At 33.0% G+C, this 17,886-nt stretch overlaps 1 protein-coding gene across 3 annotated transcripts in view; it reads left to right on the forward strand.

Annotated features, from left to right (window-relative positions):
- LOC101703600 (N-deacetylase and N-sulfotransferase 4) overlaps positions 1-17,886 on the forward strand; it is a 289,039-nt gene that overhangs the window by 115,964 nt on the left and 155,189 nt on the right. For 2 of the 3 annotated variants that reach the window (XM_087199297.1, XM_087199298.1), the window contains one exon: positions 16,047-16,134. The exons of the other annotated variant lie outside the window; for it this stretch is intronic. In XM_087199297.1, the coding sequence (XP_087055423.1) occupies positions 16,047-16,134 (88 nt within the window). The remainder of the gene's footprint in view (positions 1-16,046; positions 16,135-17,886) is intronic. 3 annotated transcript variants of the gene reach the window in all.

Consider the following 17,886-nt stretch of genomic DNA (forward strand, 5'->3'; position numbering starts at 1 on the left):
CCTCATTCAACAGATTAAGAAGCTGAGAAGCTGAAGGAATAAGAAGGGTAAGTGGTACAGCTAATCTCTAACTCATGTATTTTGACTCTAGTCCCAGAGTTTTTAACTGCAAGGTAACACCGACTCCTATAAGTACTTTTGACAAATGTTACCCCAGCAAGGTTTGGATATGTGAGTAACTTTATGCCAATCCTTTGGGATACACAAAAAACCTATTAGGATGTTAACTAATCTAATATTCATCTAAAACTAAGAAAAGTATTCATCTAAGATATATTTGTAGGGATGAAGCCTGTTTAGAACACACACAGCATCCTGGAGAGCAAAATGAGAGTGTGAGAGTGGCACACAAAGTAGGGTTAAGGGGAGCAACCTCTCTGAGGTCATGAGTTTCAGTTAATTACCACACATTGTAGTTTATTAAGCAATCTAGAAGTATTTACAGACTTGAGGATCTAGTTTGATTAAATTAACCCTCATGCAAGAAGCAAATAGAAGTATGAAAACTCTTCCTGCAAAAAGATTGATAGTGAAATGTGGTACTAATAACTCAAGCACAAAGAAATGTTTATCTCTAGAGCAGAATGCAAGGAAATGGCCTGGCTGTGGGTTTACCCACTTCCTAGGGTACACGTTTTCAGTCAAATCACATCCCAGCTTTCAAGCCACAGTGTCCAATCAGCTCTGTCACACTCATCCATATTCCTTTCAGTTAATAATTTAACTGAAATAATTAATAATTTAATAATTATTTAATGAAATAATTTAATAATTTTTAAAATAATTTTTGTTTGTACTGGCATGGTGTTATGCTGTTAATAAAGTAGGGAAAATAACGTTCTTTTGCTCACTTCTACTGTGCTCGGTACATTATAAGAGTATATGTATATGACATACAAATAAATATTCTTGGGAGACATTCACAAAATATTTACTGATAGTTGTGAGGTCAAAGATCTAGATCATTAAAGCAGCATTACAAATGAGAATGGATTTTTTGTTATGAAATTAGCATTTACTTCCATATTAATGTAAAATTAAGCGTTCATTCTTAACTTTATTTATGTATTTGTTTGTTTATTTATTTATTTATTTTTGCTACCGGGGATTGAACTCTGGAACTTGTACTTGTGAGACAAGTGAGACAAGCAGTGGAACCACTGAACTAAATCCTCAGCCCCATACTTAACTTTAAATAATGTTTCTAAATGTAGGAGTAAATCTTATTTTTTCAATTCTACTTACAACTAATTTATTTTTGTCCTTCTATAAATGGTTGTATATATCTGCATATATATGTAATTTATGGAAAATTATTATGTCTGATTCATTTTCTTATTCTTTTAACTCAGTTCAAATATTACCTAGTAACTCATCATTAGTGTGGCCATTTATATCAGTTTTTGCCTGTGACTGTAATTTCTTTTTCTTTCTACTGGGCTCCCAATCTTTCAGATACTGAGGTTTCAAACCTTTCTATTTCCTGTCTTTGACAAATCCTATGATTCTTTTTCTCCAAGACCATCCTATTTACATTCTCTTTTCTGTCCATTACTACCACCACCTACACTCTTAAGGTCCAAATAGATATTGACAACCTCTTTACTTGTCTTCCTTTGCATATCCAACCCCTATCTAAATAGCCATGATCCATCTGTCCACATTTGCCAGATTATTCTAAAATTTTCAGATTAATTTTAAAGATTCTAATGTAAACAACTGGAAGTACAAGTCCTCTTCAAAAAAAAAAGCAACCCTTAAGTACATGAATTCTCCTACCTACCTTAGAACATTCTGCTCTTAGGACATCTTTATCTTAGACCCTAGGGACTAAGATTTTTATATTAGGCCTGGTGTCTTGCACAAAGCAATAATGTGAAGCTTCATTTGAACTTTCATAGCATTCTGCTGATAAAATACTTAAAACATTCTCTGTTGTTTTCACTGTAATGACTTAGGCACATGTTTCCCTTCCTATGGATTACCCTTAAGGATTGAAACTATGTTTTATACATTTTAAAATATTTTCTGGTAACTTTTAGCATATGAGCATATTTATTAGTACTCAACATTACTAGTTAATAGGTAAAAATCTCTAAAGTATTGCAATATTTTGTTCATTAGTTGTTTAAAATGGACTTTAATAACATATTTTAGTGCCTTAGATAAATACTAGTATTCACTAGCTGTCGTTGATTAACATTTGAGTAAACTTCTGCTAATGCAAAGTTATTACATGTGTAGAAATCATTCAAATGCACAAAGTATAGATTTGATAGTGTTACTTTAGAAGACATGTGAAAATAAAGCATATTTTCACAGCCAGATATTCAAATTCTTTTATGTCACTTCATACAATCTAGTTCTCACCAAAAAATAGAGAAGGTAGAAAGGAAAACACTATTTTAAAAAATGGTGACAGCATATAATTCAGTCCAGCATATTCTCACTGTTTACAAGACTTTTTCTTTTTTTAACATAGGTCAACAATACAGTTTTTACAAAAATTTGTTTGAAACATATGGATTTACTGAAACTTGTTTACTTACTGAAAGCTCCTCAGACCAACTTTAGTGTGAACTTTTCCTTTAGTTGGATCCATTAAGTATTTGCATTTACTTGCTTCCTTGATATCCTCCCTTCCATCCTCTCTTTTAGACAGCCCTATTTTTTTTTTCTGTTTAACAGAACATCACTTCTCTTAAATTTAGGAACAATTACTTTTCTTTATTTGGAAGAGAGTTTTTTAGTTTCTTACAAAACTAAACAACATATTATAATATTCACCAATATACTCCTTGATATTTTCTCAAAAAAGTTGAAAATTTATGTCTACACAAATACTTACACATAAGCATAGACAGAGGTTTATTTAGAATTACTAAAAACTGGGAGGCAACCAAGATGCGCTTTAGTGGGTCCATGGATACAAAAGAAACCATGATCCTCCCAGACAATTGAGTATTCTTTAGCAATAAAATCCAATGACCCATAAAGCTACAAAAAAAAAGATGGAGGAAACTGAATGAACATTGCTAAGTGAAAAAAGTCAGTTCTACAAAACTACATAACTATATAATTCCAACTGAATTACATTCTAGAAAGAGCAAAATTCTAAAGATAGTGAAAAGGTCTATGGTCACCAGGGTAAAGAGGACTAAGTGGATGGATAGATTTTTAGGGCAGTGAAACTGATCTACAGTCCAGCTATATTCTAGTGTCTACATTCTGTATGATTTATAAGAGGTAACTATGGTGGGTACATGATATTCTATGGTTGTCCAGACCCATGAAGTATATAGCACAATAAATAAACCCTAATATAACCCATGGATTTTAGTTAATGTATCAAAATCAATTCACAATTATAATCAACAAGCACCACTAATGGAAAATGTTAGCAATAGGGAAATTTGCATGAGCCCAGAAAGAAGGAAGTACATAGGAACTATGTATTTCCTGCTAAATTTGTCTGTAAACTCAGAACTGCTTTAAAATAGTTCTCTCACATATTGAAACTCACAGACAATAGCAGTCTGAGTAAGTGTAACAACTAAATGTACTGTGATATTCTAATGTACTGTGGGATCCTAGGGCAGAAAAAGGACATTAAGGAAAAATTGATAAAAAAGTAAGGGTTTTAGTTAATAATGTAGCCATACTGGTTTACTAATTTTACAAATGTATCACACTAATAAATAATGCAGTAAGTAATGGGTAAATGAGAATGCTGTACTATCTTTACAATTTTTCTGTAAATAATTTATTGAAAAAACTTATTGATCATTTGTGCTAAGCCAGGAACATCACTAGAAACACAAAAAAAGTTTATGGTAAATTTCACATGTAAATGTAAAGGTTTTACAGGCATTTAAAAAAATATATATATATATTATTAAAAATTTAAACCTTGAGTTGGGAATATAGCTCAGTATTAGAATGCTTTCCTAGCATTCATGAGACCCTATTGGGTTTGATTCTGGTACCATGAAAATAAATAGTAAAACTTAATTAGGAAAAAGTATATAAGATACAAATAACCCATATATGGAATAGCTGTATCTTCAGAGCAAAATGAAAATGCTTTGGCTTTTAAGGTAGCCACACTATTTGCTAAGCTTAAACACTTCTATTTAACTATTATGCTCAAATTACTTGATTTTATTTGCATTAAACTGTACATAAGTGGCCAGTTTTTCATAGTCTGTTATGACAAGACTATACATGTTACTGAAATTTCACTTTTTTTTTCTGGTTAGAGGTATACATTGCCTGCAAAAGTAAACAACTGATATTCCTCAGAATGCCACATTTTTAGCAGTTTCTGTCATCTGAATATACATGTTCCAACTGGATTCAAATATCTTTTACTTTATGAAAAGTACTTTCCCAAAAATACTGATTAGTCTTTGGTTCACTTTCTGTAATAAAATATTTGAATTGTTTTTTCTTGGCTCAATTAATATGGCATCTATTCTCTCCCCGTAACTCATTTGTCATGCAAAAGAGGAAACTTGGTCCTGTAGTGGTATTGATCCACATGGCCCTTTGGTTAGGAGTAAAGCCTCTTTAATTACTTTGGCTGACTTTCAATTTTTTGCAAAGTCTTAGGCTCATTAGTTAGCATGTTGCCATGTTTTTATTTGTCTTAAGTTTAGATGCATTTTGTTCTCCAGAGATTGACTGTCTATATTTTTGAAAAACTACTGCCTAGCCCAGTCTCCTACCTTTGCTTAGCTAAAAATGTGAAAGAGCTATCACTCAGCTTCTCCTATGGTTTGATAACCTCTTCCCTTTCCTTCACCAGAGGTGTTTTGACCTTTAATTAAAAGGAAAATTTGTTGTCTTCCTTTCAGAAGACAGCAAATAATGAACTCATTAAAATGAGGTTAGTGTTCAGGCCTTAGAGCAATAAGAGTTGAAGTCTCATTAGCAGCTAACAATGCAGAACACAGCACATAAATAAACTTAATATAGCACAGCAAAATGCCTCAGTGAATTAAATTTGAGCACAATCAAATGTTTACCATCAGTGATGTCTAGGGCACGAAGTTTTAATGCACTTAATAAAGGAAAGCAAATTGCTTTCTATTAGCCATGAAATGTTGCCACAGAAATTGCCCCAAATAGTATATTATGTAAATGTGGGATATGTTAGTAATTAACAAGGATATTGTAGGTAAATATCTGCCTTGCTTAATAGATGTGGCAATTAGAAAGGATAAGGATGACTCAAAGTCTCTAAAGATAGTTGTAGAAATTAGTGGAAAATAATGTGTAATATGAGATGTTTTAAGAGATTTTATCTCATTCATGTTCTAAAGTGAGAGATATTTACTTTGACAAACTAAGAAATCAGTTAATACAATATCCCTGGAGCTGGTAGAATAGCTTCTGGGTAAAATATTATTTAAGATCTTATTAAAGAACTACACTTCTGGCTTTAGAGAAGTATAAAGAGTCTTTTTTCTACATATCCTAATGCTTCATAATTATTTCTAATACCAAATGGACTATAATCAGTAATGAGAAGTTTTTAACTTCAGTATTCAATGAGTGATGTTAAATACTGTTTGTAATTTTTTTATCTGGATCACATTATTTAATTTAAAAGAATGGTAATTATAAAATCAGACAATTTTCAATATATTTCTTGTATGATTAACCTAGAACTAATGTGCTTATTGAATAGAAAATCATCCAAGTAATATTTTTACTTGATAATTTTCCCCAAAATATTTCCTAAACACTTCTTGAGCTTCTTGAGTTTCTATGACACAGACACATAGAAACAATAATGTTTCAGGTCACAAAGATTTAATAGATTAGGAATTTAATGGATACTTCAGGAAGATAGCAGGAAGTTTCCAATGTTCAACTGATACTCCAATTCTCAAAAAATCCAGGAGGCACCACACATCACATTCATTTCTCTTACAAGCTGCATTCAATCCATAATTTGATATTTAGAGTCCTAGAGCCTTTGTCTTTAAAGTATATTCCAATTAAGACCTCTCTCTACTTTACTCCAAATTCCAAAACATTTAATTTTTCTCTCTTCCAATGTTTGTGTCTTCCACAGTTGTCCTCCTCTGACCTGGGTCAGTTCATACTTTGACCCAATATTTAAGGTATGAATTATGAATGACACGTCTCTGCTCAAAATTCTCCAGTAGCTTCCTATTACTTTCAACCAATCTCCTCTAGCAATGTCCTTGTACATTGTCTGCCTCACACATTGGAAAATAAACAACCAACCAGAGGACTTTCTTTAGTTCAAAGCTGAATCTCCATTTCCTAGAATAGCTAGACTACGTTACCTGCTTAAGTGTTTCTTCAATACAGAAGTACAGCAACATTTCACTGATTTGAGATGCTTTCTTAAATTTAAATTGCAGTAAAAAAAACTTTTATGAAAAGATAAAGTGAGAGGTAGATGATGTCACCTTAAGATACTGTTCACATAAAAATATTTTGACTGCTGCCTTCTTTTGTTGGGAAATGAAAGCAATGGCAGAAACTATTACATTAATGCATTTGAACTTGCTGTTTTCTTTGAGTTTCTCACTAGTTTCCTTTCACCTAAGGGAACCAGAGTTGGTAGACTAGTGGGTCAGAAGATGCCAGGTCTGTTCTGTTATAAATGCAAATTGCAATTAGGCTTTAAAAAAGGTTGAGCTAGAGGAGGTGACAGCAAGATCTCACAGGATTTCTTTTATTTTTGAGACTCTTAAGATTTTGTCAGATGGAGAGATTTTCTAGATGATTTGCCTACCAATTTCAGGAAAAGTCTATCTTAAGATATTATGCTTTACTATGAACTTTTGTTATGGTTTTTGTAACTAATTATGGTTCCATATGTATCCAAATGATTTTCAGCTTTATAATAAAACCTAGAAACACACGTTATCTTTATCTTCTGGCATTGTAATGAGAAAATTCTACCATATTTGTGCTTAAACAATAAACCTTAATGCCTCAAATATATACAAATTAACTCATGATTTCATGCTTAAACTTTGGAAATGTCTCTTGGTATACACATTTAAGTGTATATGTTTATATTACAAAATACTCAACTTGGAATTGTGAAAAAAAAATCAAAAAAGGTTTGGAGTTGATTATGAAAATTTGAACTAGTCCACATTTACTCAGTTATGGTAAAATAAACCTGAAAATTTTAGTACTATAAAAATAAACTTAAGGCACATTTTCATATGTAAGGTGTATATGAGAAGATACAATCATATATAGATGAACGTATTTTAAGACACACAGTGCATTAGAAGGACCTAGGACACTGCTTGGAAGATAGAACTGGTCCAATAAATAAATGCTTGAATTGAGCTGCTAAGATGCTCTTTGTGTTAATTACTGAATTTATGCTATTATAATTGAGAAATTATAAATTATCTAATGAGTTATATTTTTAATTCTATTATAATGATAACTTCTTTGTTTTCTAAGTTATCACAGGGGATTGCTTGACATTTTTTATTTAACACTTCTTTTATCCAAACTATATGTAAATATTTTTAATAAAATACTTTTAGTATTAATTCTATTATACTATGTCAATAGTAGATCCTAATAATAAATAACAAATTTTCTAATAAATGTTTTCTATTTGTCCATAATCCCAACATATATACATATACTTAAAATTAGATGCCATTCTCATTTTGAAGGAATTCAGATCTAATCACTGTGGTACACAGAACATACATTTATCAGCCTGCTACTTAGCCTAAATCTATTAAAATCTATGTAAATATCCAGCTAAACCCATGACTTATGTTTGCTCAAATCACTTGTTGCAGATCAATCAATTTCACCTTTACTCCAGATGAGGATCACCACCATCATTAGCAATGTATTCCTTATTTTTATGAGGCAGGAACAGAATATATTTATGAAAGTATGTGTTTATTTTTCATCTTGAATAAAACAGCTGTAGGATATAGAATTTGAAATTAGAATCCTTTATACCTACCAGGTACAGAATTCTGCTGTGGCTCCAGGACATGGTTTATAGAATTATTGTAGGAAAAACGCTGCTGCCAAAGTTAGGCAGAAAATCTCTGTAGAAAATCACTTCACAGCCAAGACCCTGAAAATGTCACAAAGTTCAGAAGTTTGCTCAATGCAGCCATGTAAGATCAGACGTTTTATAAAAATGAGAACAGAAACTATGGGGTATAATTCAAATATACAGTAAATGTCTAAATTTTAAAAAATTGTTGCAGTAAAGGACACATTACCATTAATTACCCTCAAAATATTCCCCTCACTTTGGACACACATTTCATCATTCTTGCCACTTTCTGAAGCAGCTCTGAAAGTCCTCTTTTATGAGTAGCTTTCGGAGGTGTGATCAAAACTATGGTGGATGTTACTGCCAAGTGCCATCAGTGGAAAGGCACAAGCAAGAAAACATTACACTATGTCCTCATCCAACTTCTTAACTGGATCTGGCACAGTGCGACTTCCGGCTCTTCTCCAAAGCCCAAAAGACCATGAAAGGTGGACTTTTTGCCACAACTCATGACTTCAAGGTAGCCACTACAGCACAATTGAAGACAATCCATTTTTTAATCACACTAGGTATATTTTTTTGCTGAAAAAATTTTAGAGAATTATTACAATGAAACATTTGATTAAATAAAACAATACAGTTGAAACTGAAGACCTTAGCATTAAAGAGACTCCTAATTAGTGTGTGAGGAAGGAGTATTTCTAAAGATGAAGTGACAGAAAGCAATTAGCCGATAATTGTTGAATATCTCTGTTGTGACAGGTATTATTGTAAGCCCAACTTGGTTTTGTACTAAAAGAAGACAGGAGGGAAATTAAGAAATGCAGATAGCATCCACAAGCAAAAGCAGCAGTTCTAAGGATGAATACCAATATTTGACCTTGATTAAAGAGGTGGCTGCTCTGAAGGTTTACATACTTTAAGGCAAAAAGGCCTATAAAATAAGCCAAGAATATTTAAGATTAGTTTTAGCCTTAAATAAAAAGTGATATTGTTAATGTAAACAATTTAATAGTTGTTTTTAAATAATTACTCACAGAGAAAATGATGCTCTAAAAAGTGTAATATTTACCAAAGTTGTAATTGTCATTTCTAAATATATTATTAGTGTACCATAATATTAAAGCATCAATTTTGATCTGAAACTCTTTAGGGATAGTACATCCTGGAATAATGGGAAACACTTCTTCGTGCACATCACTTGCAGAGAGCTAATGTGATTGTATGACTGAACGCATAGGTACAATCACACTTCCTATAAAATCATAGCTACTGTGTTTTGCTATGAGCAAATAATAAATAAATAAAAACTAGATCCCATAAAAGATGCCATAGCCCCAGAAAACACCCCTATTCGCCAAATGAGGTTTTGTTTCCTAAATGAATATACCACACACTTGGCCACATCATTCTAGATACTGTTGACTGACAGTTTGAGAGAAAAGCTAATGTAAATCAAGCACAAGACTTAGTCTACGAAAGAACTGCATTGGAAAAACCTACCATGTGATGTATAATATAGTTTCCAAAATATTTTCAATGTGGAATTATTTCTGCTCAAAATTATTAAATTTCACAGACCTAGTGACCCACTGGTCACATTTTGGAAAGTATTCCTTGTGGTAAGGAAGTTTGTCTCACTGGTTATCCTTTAATGCAGTGAAACAAGACATGTATGATGAATGAGTATGGAAGGCAGCCCAAATTTCAACACTTTCCACACCCAAACCTGCTCTGAAAGTGATAGCTGAATCTCTACCTGCTCAGAGGCTTGCACAAGCAGTACACAGACATTTCCATCAAAGGGTCGTCCTATGGGAACTGAAATTATGCAGAGTGATTCAGATCACACTTTAAAGTTCCAACCTAACACAAAGAGAACTTGGACCCAGTACAGTATATATCTTTATGCAAAGCTCTGGGAATATTTTGAGTTATAAACCATTTGACTCTCAGTCTCACTCAGTAAAGTTTAGATTTTGTTATTTTGTTTGTATTGTGTGTGTATTTGTGTGTTTATTTTCCAGTTTGTTTTCCTGTTATTCCACAAGATTGTGATGACTAGATTCATTTCACTACCCACAGAAAAATCCTAAGCTAGTTCTATCTCCCTATTACTGTATCATTTAGTTAAATACTTTGGCCTAAGGAAATGAGACATACTTGTTATTGCTTTATAAAAAGATTCTAGGGAAATGGTCATACCACATAAACAATAAACACTGAAGTTACAGTTTATATTTTTCTTTTATCTTTTGAAAAAAATCTCATAGGTCATGATGAATAGTCATGGAAACAAAACTTATAGATAGAGTAGATTAATAGAATTGAAGACTAGGCTTAGAAGAACCAAATGATAAAAAAGGATATCAGTGAGGTAAATAATACTATTGAAAGGATCATCATGAACTCACATTTGATTCTAATTTCCTTGTTTAATTTGAAATTCTAATAAGTTAAGCAGAGTGTGGTCCAATAGCTTGGGTCTGGACTGTCCCCCAAAGTCCCATACATTAATATCCTGACCCTTAGGATGATCTTCTGGGAGGTGGTAGAACCTTTCCAAGATGGGACCTAGTGGCAGAAAGTGTAGAATGGGGGAATGCCCTTGGAGCAATATGGGATTCCTGGCACCTTCTTGTGCCTTTCCTTCCTAGCTTCCATAAGGTAAACAGACCTTCTCCACCAATCTCTCTCACCATCATACACTGGCACAACAGGCCAAATACACAGGGCCAAGAGACCTTGAAATGAACCCTCTGAAATCACAAACCAAAATCAAACTATCTTCTCTGAAAACTGATTGTCTTAGGGAATGGAGACATGACTAATACATATGGGAATCATGGAAGCAAAAGGACAGAGTCATAATTTCAGATAATCTACTTGGAAGAAAACCAAGGGAGATGTTGGGGCTGACAAGAACTAAGGAGTATCTCACCATATGTAAAGAAAAATCTTGGTCAGTCTCAGAAAGATAAAGAGAGTGCCAGACAGAAAGTAGAAGCAGAGCCTGTAAATAAGGATTTAAATGATTAAAATGAATAATTGATAATTTGAAATAGGAAGAAAAGGTCCAAAGGGATAGGGGAAGTGAGAGGGGAAAGGGAAAGGAAAGAAGGGAAAGGAGAAATTATGAGAAAAGAGCCCATATTTCTGACTGGAAATTTTCAGATGGACAGATCCCAGGGGCTGGGAATTCTGTGAACATTGAGATACACAGGTCCCTCTACAGTACAAAGTTTAGGGCCTGAGACAAACCCCACCAGGAAGAGAGACAAACACACATGGATTGTTTTGCTGAAATAGTCAAATAAAGTTTACAGTACTATGACAGCACTTCAGATTTAATGGTTTATATAACCTTACTCATGTTCATTTAAAATCAAGCAAAAATGTGGATTCTTCAGGTAAAGATACAAGTTAATATTATTTTTTGATGTTAAAACTATTTTCAATATTTTCCCTCTCTTTTCCAGTATCTTCAATCAGTATCAATGTCACATTCCAATACTTAACATGCATTCCTTGTACTATGAGACCCCTCCTCTAACCCACAAACGCATTATGTCATCACTTAGTTTCTGAACTTTACCCTCCAATCTTGGATAACAAAGAGTTAAAAGCAATGACTTTAAGCTCTGTATTTTCTACTAAGGATGATACAGAGGCTCCAACAACAGAGTCATGCTGCTGTGAGAAGTAATTTTTAAGATAACAGAGGACAAAATGATTTTTTCCCTGAAAACTTCCCAAATTTCCCCACCTCACTAAATGTCAGAAACCTCAACAATTCATGATATCACATTCTTTCTCACTTCCTGCATCAGACCATCAAATCACACCATTTGCTTCCTTCCATTCCTAGTACCACCAACAGCAGCCGTGGTTCCATTATCTTTTACTGGAATTCTGTGGTTTTCTAAATCATCCTCCTGTTTTCTTATGGTAGCCAGAAGAGTTAATTTAACTTTCAATCATATCTAATGTGAAATGAAGTATAAGGTTGTGTATTAAGAAGACATCAAGTTCTTTTCTGTCTGAAGTAGTCGTCTCAGGTCCCCATGGGACCTTCTGTTCTTCAGACCTCAACTAAATGGCCACTGTTTCTGAGAGGATTTCATTAATATCATATCCTATGCTGTCAAAATATATGGTTCTGTGTTGGTTTCAACAATAGCATATGATGAGATTATTTTTGGAAGCTAAGAAAGTTAGCAATTAAATAACAATTCCATTGATTTGCTAGATGTATCATCCATGTGCCTGAAAAGACTGAAAGGTCCATGAAAACAGCAAACTGAAAAGTTTTGTGTATCAGGTACTTCGTGATTCCTTATTTTCTCCATCTGTAAGATAGAGTTAATAAAGGAGTCATTGGGAGATTTAAATAAATAATTATATTAAAATCATTATATTAAATATTATATTAAACAAATATTAAATGTGGAAGCATCAAATTATATTTAATTACATTAAATATATTAGCTCAATCAAAACTGAGCTAAGGAATGAATGAACGAACAAATGAGGGAACAATGGCATGAGAAGGGAAAAGGGTTCAGAGACTGAGCTAAACGTGCCTGGCTCCCTAGGGACTGAGAAAAAAAAAAAAAGATGGGATGGAAAGAGATGGATGAAATGACCAAAACAAAACAAACAAACAAAACAATGGCTCTGAAACATCAAGGTGTCTTTTGACTCGATAGGTTTTCATTCAGTTGAGTACAATTTTAGTAGGAGCCAGACACTCTAAAACTTTCTCTCCACAAAAGACCCTTATATTTTTGTTCAGTGCTAGCATCTGAGGTATTCATCTATTCTTCTTTCTTTTATTTCTGAAGCTTTTTTATATTTAATATGTGTGTGTAATACATAATGTTTGCATTCCTTATGGGGAACAATATGAGTGGCCATTTGTAGAATCAAAGATGGAAGAGTGCAAAATGGCCCTTGGTGCACTCTAGAGCCAGAGGATCCAGTAGCAGTCAAAGGTTAAAGACCTGGAAACACATTGTAATCACAAGTGTGAGTCTGTGTTAGAAGACCAAAGAGTGTACACTGGAATCTGTTCTGGAAAGCTAAAGAAATGAGACTAATGTCCAAAAGCTTCCTTCTTTTCCATTTTATTCTGTCCAAGCTATAAGCCTATTGGTTGGTGCCACCGTATCTAGGTGAGTCTTTCCCCCTCAGTTTGCTGGTCCACATGTCACCCATCCATAGGCATATCTGGAAATTACTAAGTCAATAAATGGTTTTTACTCAAGTCAAGCTGAAACATCACAATTAACAATTGCAGCCTATGAATCACATTTATCATTTTACTATTGGAAAAATGTTACTAATAAAAATAAGTGAGACTAATTATATTTACTACTATGTATTAACATGTGCTTTTGTCATATGTTGCATAGCTTTCACATGTGCATGATACATTTAGCAACATGAGATACATATAAATGAGTAAGGTTTGATCAACCTGAAGGTATTTAGAGACTACAGAGAGTAGTAATATTCAGAACACATGTAACAGAAAAGAAAATAATCCGGGTAGTCTTCAGAAAATAAATTAGAAATCTTATTTGAGAAATGAGAAAAGGAAAATCTTTAAAGCATCAGAAAAAGCTTTGCACAAAAAGATGGCATTGGGGCAAAGATTATAAAAATGGGTAGTTTTGGGAAATGGGAAAGGGGTCAAGGAAAGCTTTCTAGGCAAAGGGAACAGAGTGAGAAAATGTGTGAAGGAATGTGAGAGATGGAAGAAAGTTCACTTTAACCTCAGTACATGGTGGTTTTGCGGGGAGAGGAAATTAGATTGCTCAATTACAAATGTGGAAGCATCAAGGATTCCTAACTGATGTGAAGAGGACGATATATCTAGGGAGGAAAACCAGTATTTATGCAACTCTTACTATGCACAGAGACTTAACTAAATAATATGCATGATCTACGCCATGTATTTTCACAACAATAATATGAAGTAAATATTCAGTATCCTACTTGCAAAGGGAAAGACCAGAGAAGTGAAATGACTTACAAAATTTGAAACATTAATTCATTGCCTCTCAGACCCAGTGTTACAGAGCACTGACTGCCTTTGGGAGGTTAAGGTGACTTCAGCGGGAGAAGGGGAAGCTGAGAATGGAAGAAATGGCAAGTGGGAATTGGAAATGACATAGGTTTTTCAAAAAACAAGAGGAAGATAATGAGGGTTTATCTAAGGTTGTGGGAAGTTGATCAGGAAAAAATTCCACCGTTTGATCTTCCCCTGCTCCTAAGAAAGCAATGAATGTAGAGGCTCCGCCCCCAGTCTAAAATCCCGTTTATGTCTATCACAGGACGATCAAGATTTCTTTGCCACACTTATCAAGAGTTGCAATTACACGTTTACATGACTATTTTATACCTCTCTCCTCTAGGCAGTAAAGTCCAACATCATATGAGCCATCTTTATTAAACCCAACACTACCCATTCACAATATTAAGAATGTATACTGTATAAATAAACACAGAATAAAGAATGAGTTAAAGAACTCAAGGAAAACCGAGTAAACAGGGTTTAAGTGAAGGAGGGGAATATGTATTTCAAGATACGGGTCCTCAAGGGCTGTACCTTAAATAAAAGGGCAGAAAAAGCAACTCACTAAGAAGAAACATGTGTGGTCTTATTTTAAGGCTATGTTTACCAGTAAGTGCAAATAATTTCATATGGGCTGTTTTTAACCCCACTCTCATTTAATATTTAATAGACATTTCAAAGACTTAAAAGTGAGTCAAACCAATGAGTATATTTTTTTTCGTTGTCTATATAAGTGCTAATATTTGAAAAAGATTGGCCTTGCTTACACTTTATAATTACAGCTTTGGATAACCAAGAACTATATAGTTTATCAATCTTTTAGGTATTTGTTCATTTCTTTCTTTCAAAGTAAACTAATTTTGAAGACAAAAGAATAGTTTCACAAATTTTTTGAGCAAATGTTTAGCTACCATGGCTAATAAAAAAAGAAATTATCTGAACCTCTGAAGCTTTGTTCACCTCAACAGATAGCAGTAACCGAAATATCAGTCTAACTACTATCTCTAGTTTGAAATTAGCTTCTCATTTCCATTTGAACAAGGTGAATCCACTTTAAAAATCCATTTTAAAAATGTTAAAAGCATTCTGGATTAATAAGCAGGCCAATACGAAAACAAAAAGCCCACAGATATGAGAGTTCTGAATTATGCTACATATGTTGATATAAGAATAATAGTTACTAGAGGATTGGCAGAAATTTTACTTGACTAATACTGACTAATTATTATCAATGTATTCTTGTCCTGTCTACAAATTATCATAACATAAATCCAAATCTAGAACTTAGGAAAATATTTGTTATTTTTAGAGGCTATGTTTTTACAGAGCTAATAACATAAAGGGTACTTGTTGTTATATATTCTTTCTTTCTCCTTACCTCTATATTTGTAAGAAATCCCTTATAAAATATAAGTTTACTCTTTAGTTTAAAAAGTAAAAACTGAAGCCTTCATCTCAGTAATTATGCCTTAAAATGATGGATAGGATAGCACAATTAAATAAAACATTAAATTGTAGTTCAAACAAACATTCCTTTCTATTTCTTACTAACAGATAGGGAATTTGTCTACGTTCAACAATTCTGAAATTTTTTTCCCAAGGAAAGGTATTACAATAATCTAAAAATCAAGAAATGACTCACATAGAAATGCAAAATGATTTCAGTACTGTGCAGTTAGAGAATTACCTCTCAGTAATACATAATATGCTTAGGACTTAACTGTTTTATAATTTGGTAGCCTTCAATAAAAATAATAACTATAGTAATTATAATACTTGGAATATGAATACTATATAACAGTGCCCATCAAACACCCAAAAAGCAACAAAGCCTATATTATTGTTTCATCCATGCACACACATTTGGAAAAGAGGCATCCCAGTTCTTCAAATTTATTTTCTAAAATCATGTTAATTTCTTATTTATTTCAGGCATTACTAGAGACTCAAAATTTACTGCGCACTCAGGTTGCAAATTTTACCTTCAACCTTGGATTTTCAGGGAAGTTTTACCATACAGGTAAGAAGGAGCTTTGTGTTCTCAGGCAGCTACACATAAATAGGAGTTAAGATTTTAAATGTTCCATAAGCAGGGAAAATAGAATATCCAGACTGATTATGAGAAAAATTGGTGTGCATTATATGAGTGGCCAAATCTAAAGTCAACGAATTCGTTTACTCTGGCAAATACTATTAAAATCAAGGCCAAAAGAGAAAGTGAATTGCCTTTATTAGCTCAGTAAAAAAACTGTAATTATTGTTCTAAGTATGAGTATGGACCCTTTTCATCAGCAGAGTCTAAGTGGTAACATAGCATAGTAATGATCATGATGACAATAATACTGATACTAATACTATTAATTAAAGTGTTTTAAATTTTCAAATAGTCAAAGTAGTGGATTCTTTTGTACATATAATTTTTCCTTTGGAAAAAAATCTTGTGTTGGAAAGCAATCATCTCAAAATAATTTAATAGAACCTAAGGGTCATATTAGTTTATCTTCTCTTCTATGATATTTCTTTAAAAATATTATCAATAATTTCAATAATTTGGCCCAATAACAACCTCACAATCAGTCTTGCATTTCTCTCCATTTCTATCTAGCTATTACATTTCTGTACAGTCTCAGCTTTTCAACAAATTCTCAAAATGAAATTGCTATTCATGTTTTACTCTGTGTTCTGGTATTTTTCACCTCTTTATACCCTTTCCTCCAAATTTTGACTTTTATTTTCCAAATATTAGGACTCTATAGCCCTAGTATGGATCTATGTTCATAAATATGCATGCTTTAAAATTATGGCAGTAACAGTACTAAACTATGTGCTAGGCCCTCTATTACAGGAACACACGTGGTCTGCACCTACTTGTGCATTTATGCTGTGAGATAAATGCTTTCTGTAGGATACTGCACTGTTGTTTCTTCACAGCATCTTAATGGAAACATTTCATACTCTTCACTATACATATATATACCGCTTATTGACTCATTTAAAATATTCCATGAAAAGGTAGTATTTAATTATCAGAAATGCAGCAGTTTAATGTAAAAGCTCAGCATGGTTTATTAAAGTATTGAAGGAGTAATGTCTTATTGGCTTTTCCTGATGCTTTTTTCTCCTGCTTTGAAACATGTAAATCTGTCTAAAATAATAGAAGGCAAATTAGTTAGTTGATAAATCAAATGATTACATATTTTAAAAAGATATTTTGCAGAAAAAGATTTGGGTCATCATGCCTGCACAGGCAAAGCAATTCCAGCTTACAATTTTGAAAATAGTTTTGTAAATCGTCTTCAAAAGCCCCCTTAAGAAATGAGTTCAGGTCTAAGAAGTTCTGACTGCAAAGTTATAAACCAAATAACTGTAAAGGCTGTGTCTACTCATGCAAGGAAAAAAATTATGATATTATTTGGGATTCATACACAATACCATTTTTGTCTGAAATAACTGAATGATATAACTAAAGGCATTCTTTTGGCTGAATATGTCTGTATAACCACCACAGCTTTTACTTACTCCTCATATTCAGACCTATTAGACCTGCCAGACATTTACAGAGTTAATGCTTATAAAAGTTAAAAGGTTTCCCATTTCTCCTTTATAATCCTGAACAAGTACACAGTGCACATCCACTAAGAAATAAGCAACAAACCAGTCAATATTACTGGTATAGCTGTTGAAGCAGGGTACAAAAAGACATATTTTAGTTACATCTTTCTAACAGATCTTATTGACTCTGTGTTGGAACTACCCTAGCAAAAGTGATGGA

The sequence above is a fragment of the Heterocephalus glaber genome, unplaced genomic scaffold (genome assembly GCF_053883595.1).
Source record: "Heterocephalus glaber isolate CG9 unplaced genomic scaffold, H.glaber_assembly_v1.0 deba00001690, whole genome shotgun sequence".
Taxonomy (NCBI): domain Eukaryota; kingdom Metazoa; phylum Chordata; class Mammalia; order Rodentia; family Bathyergidae; genus Heterocephalus; species Heterocephalus glaber.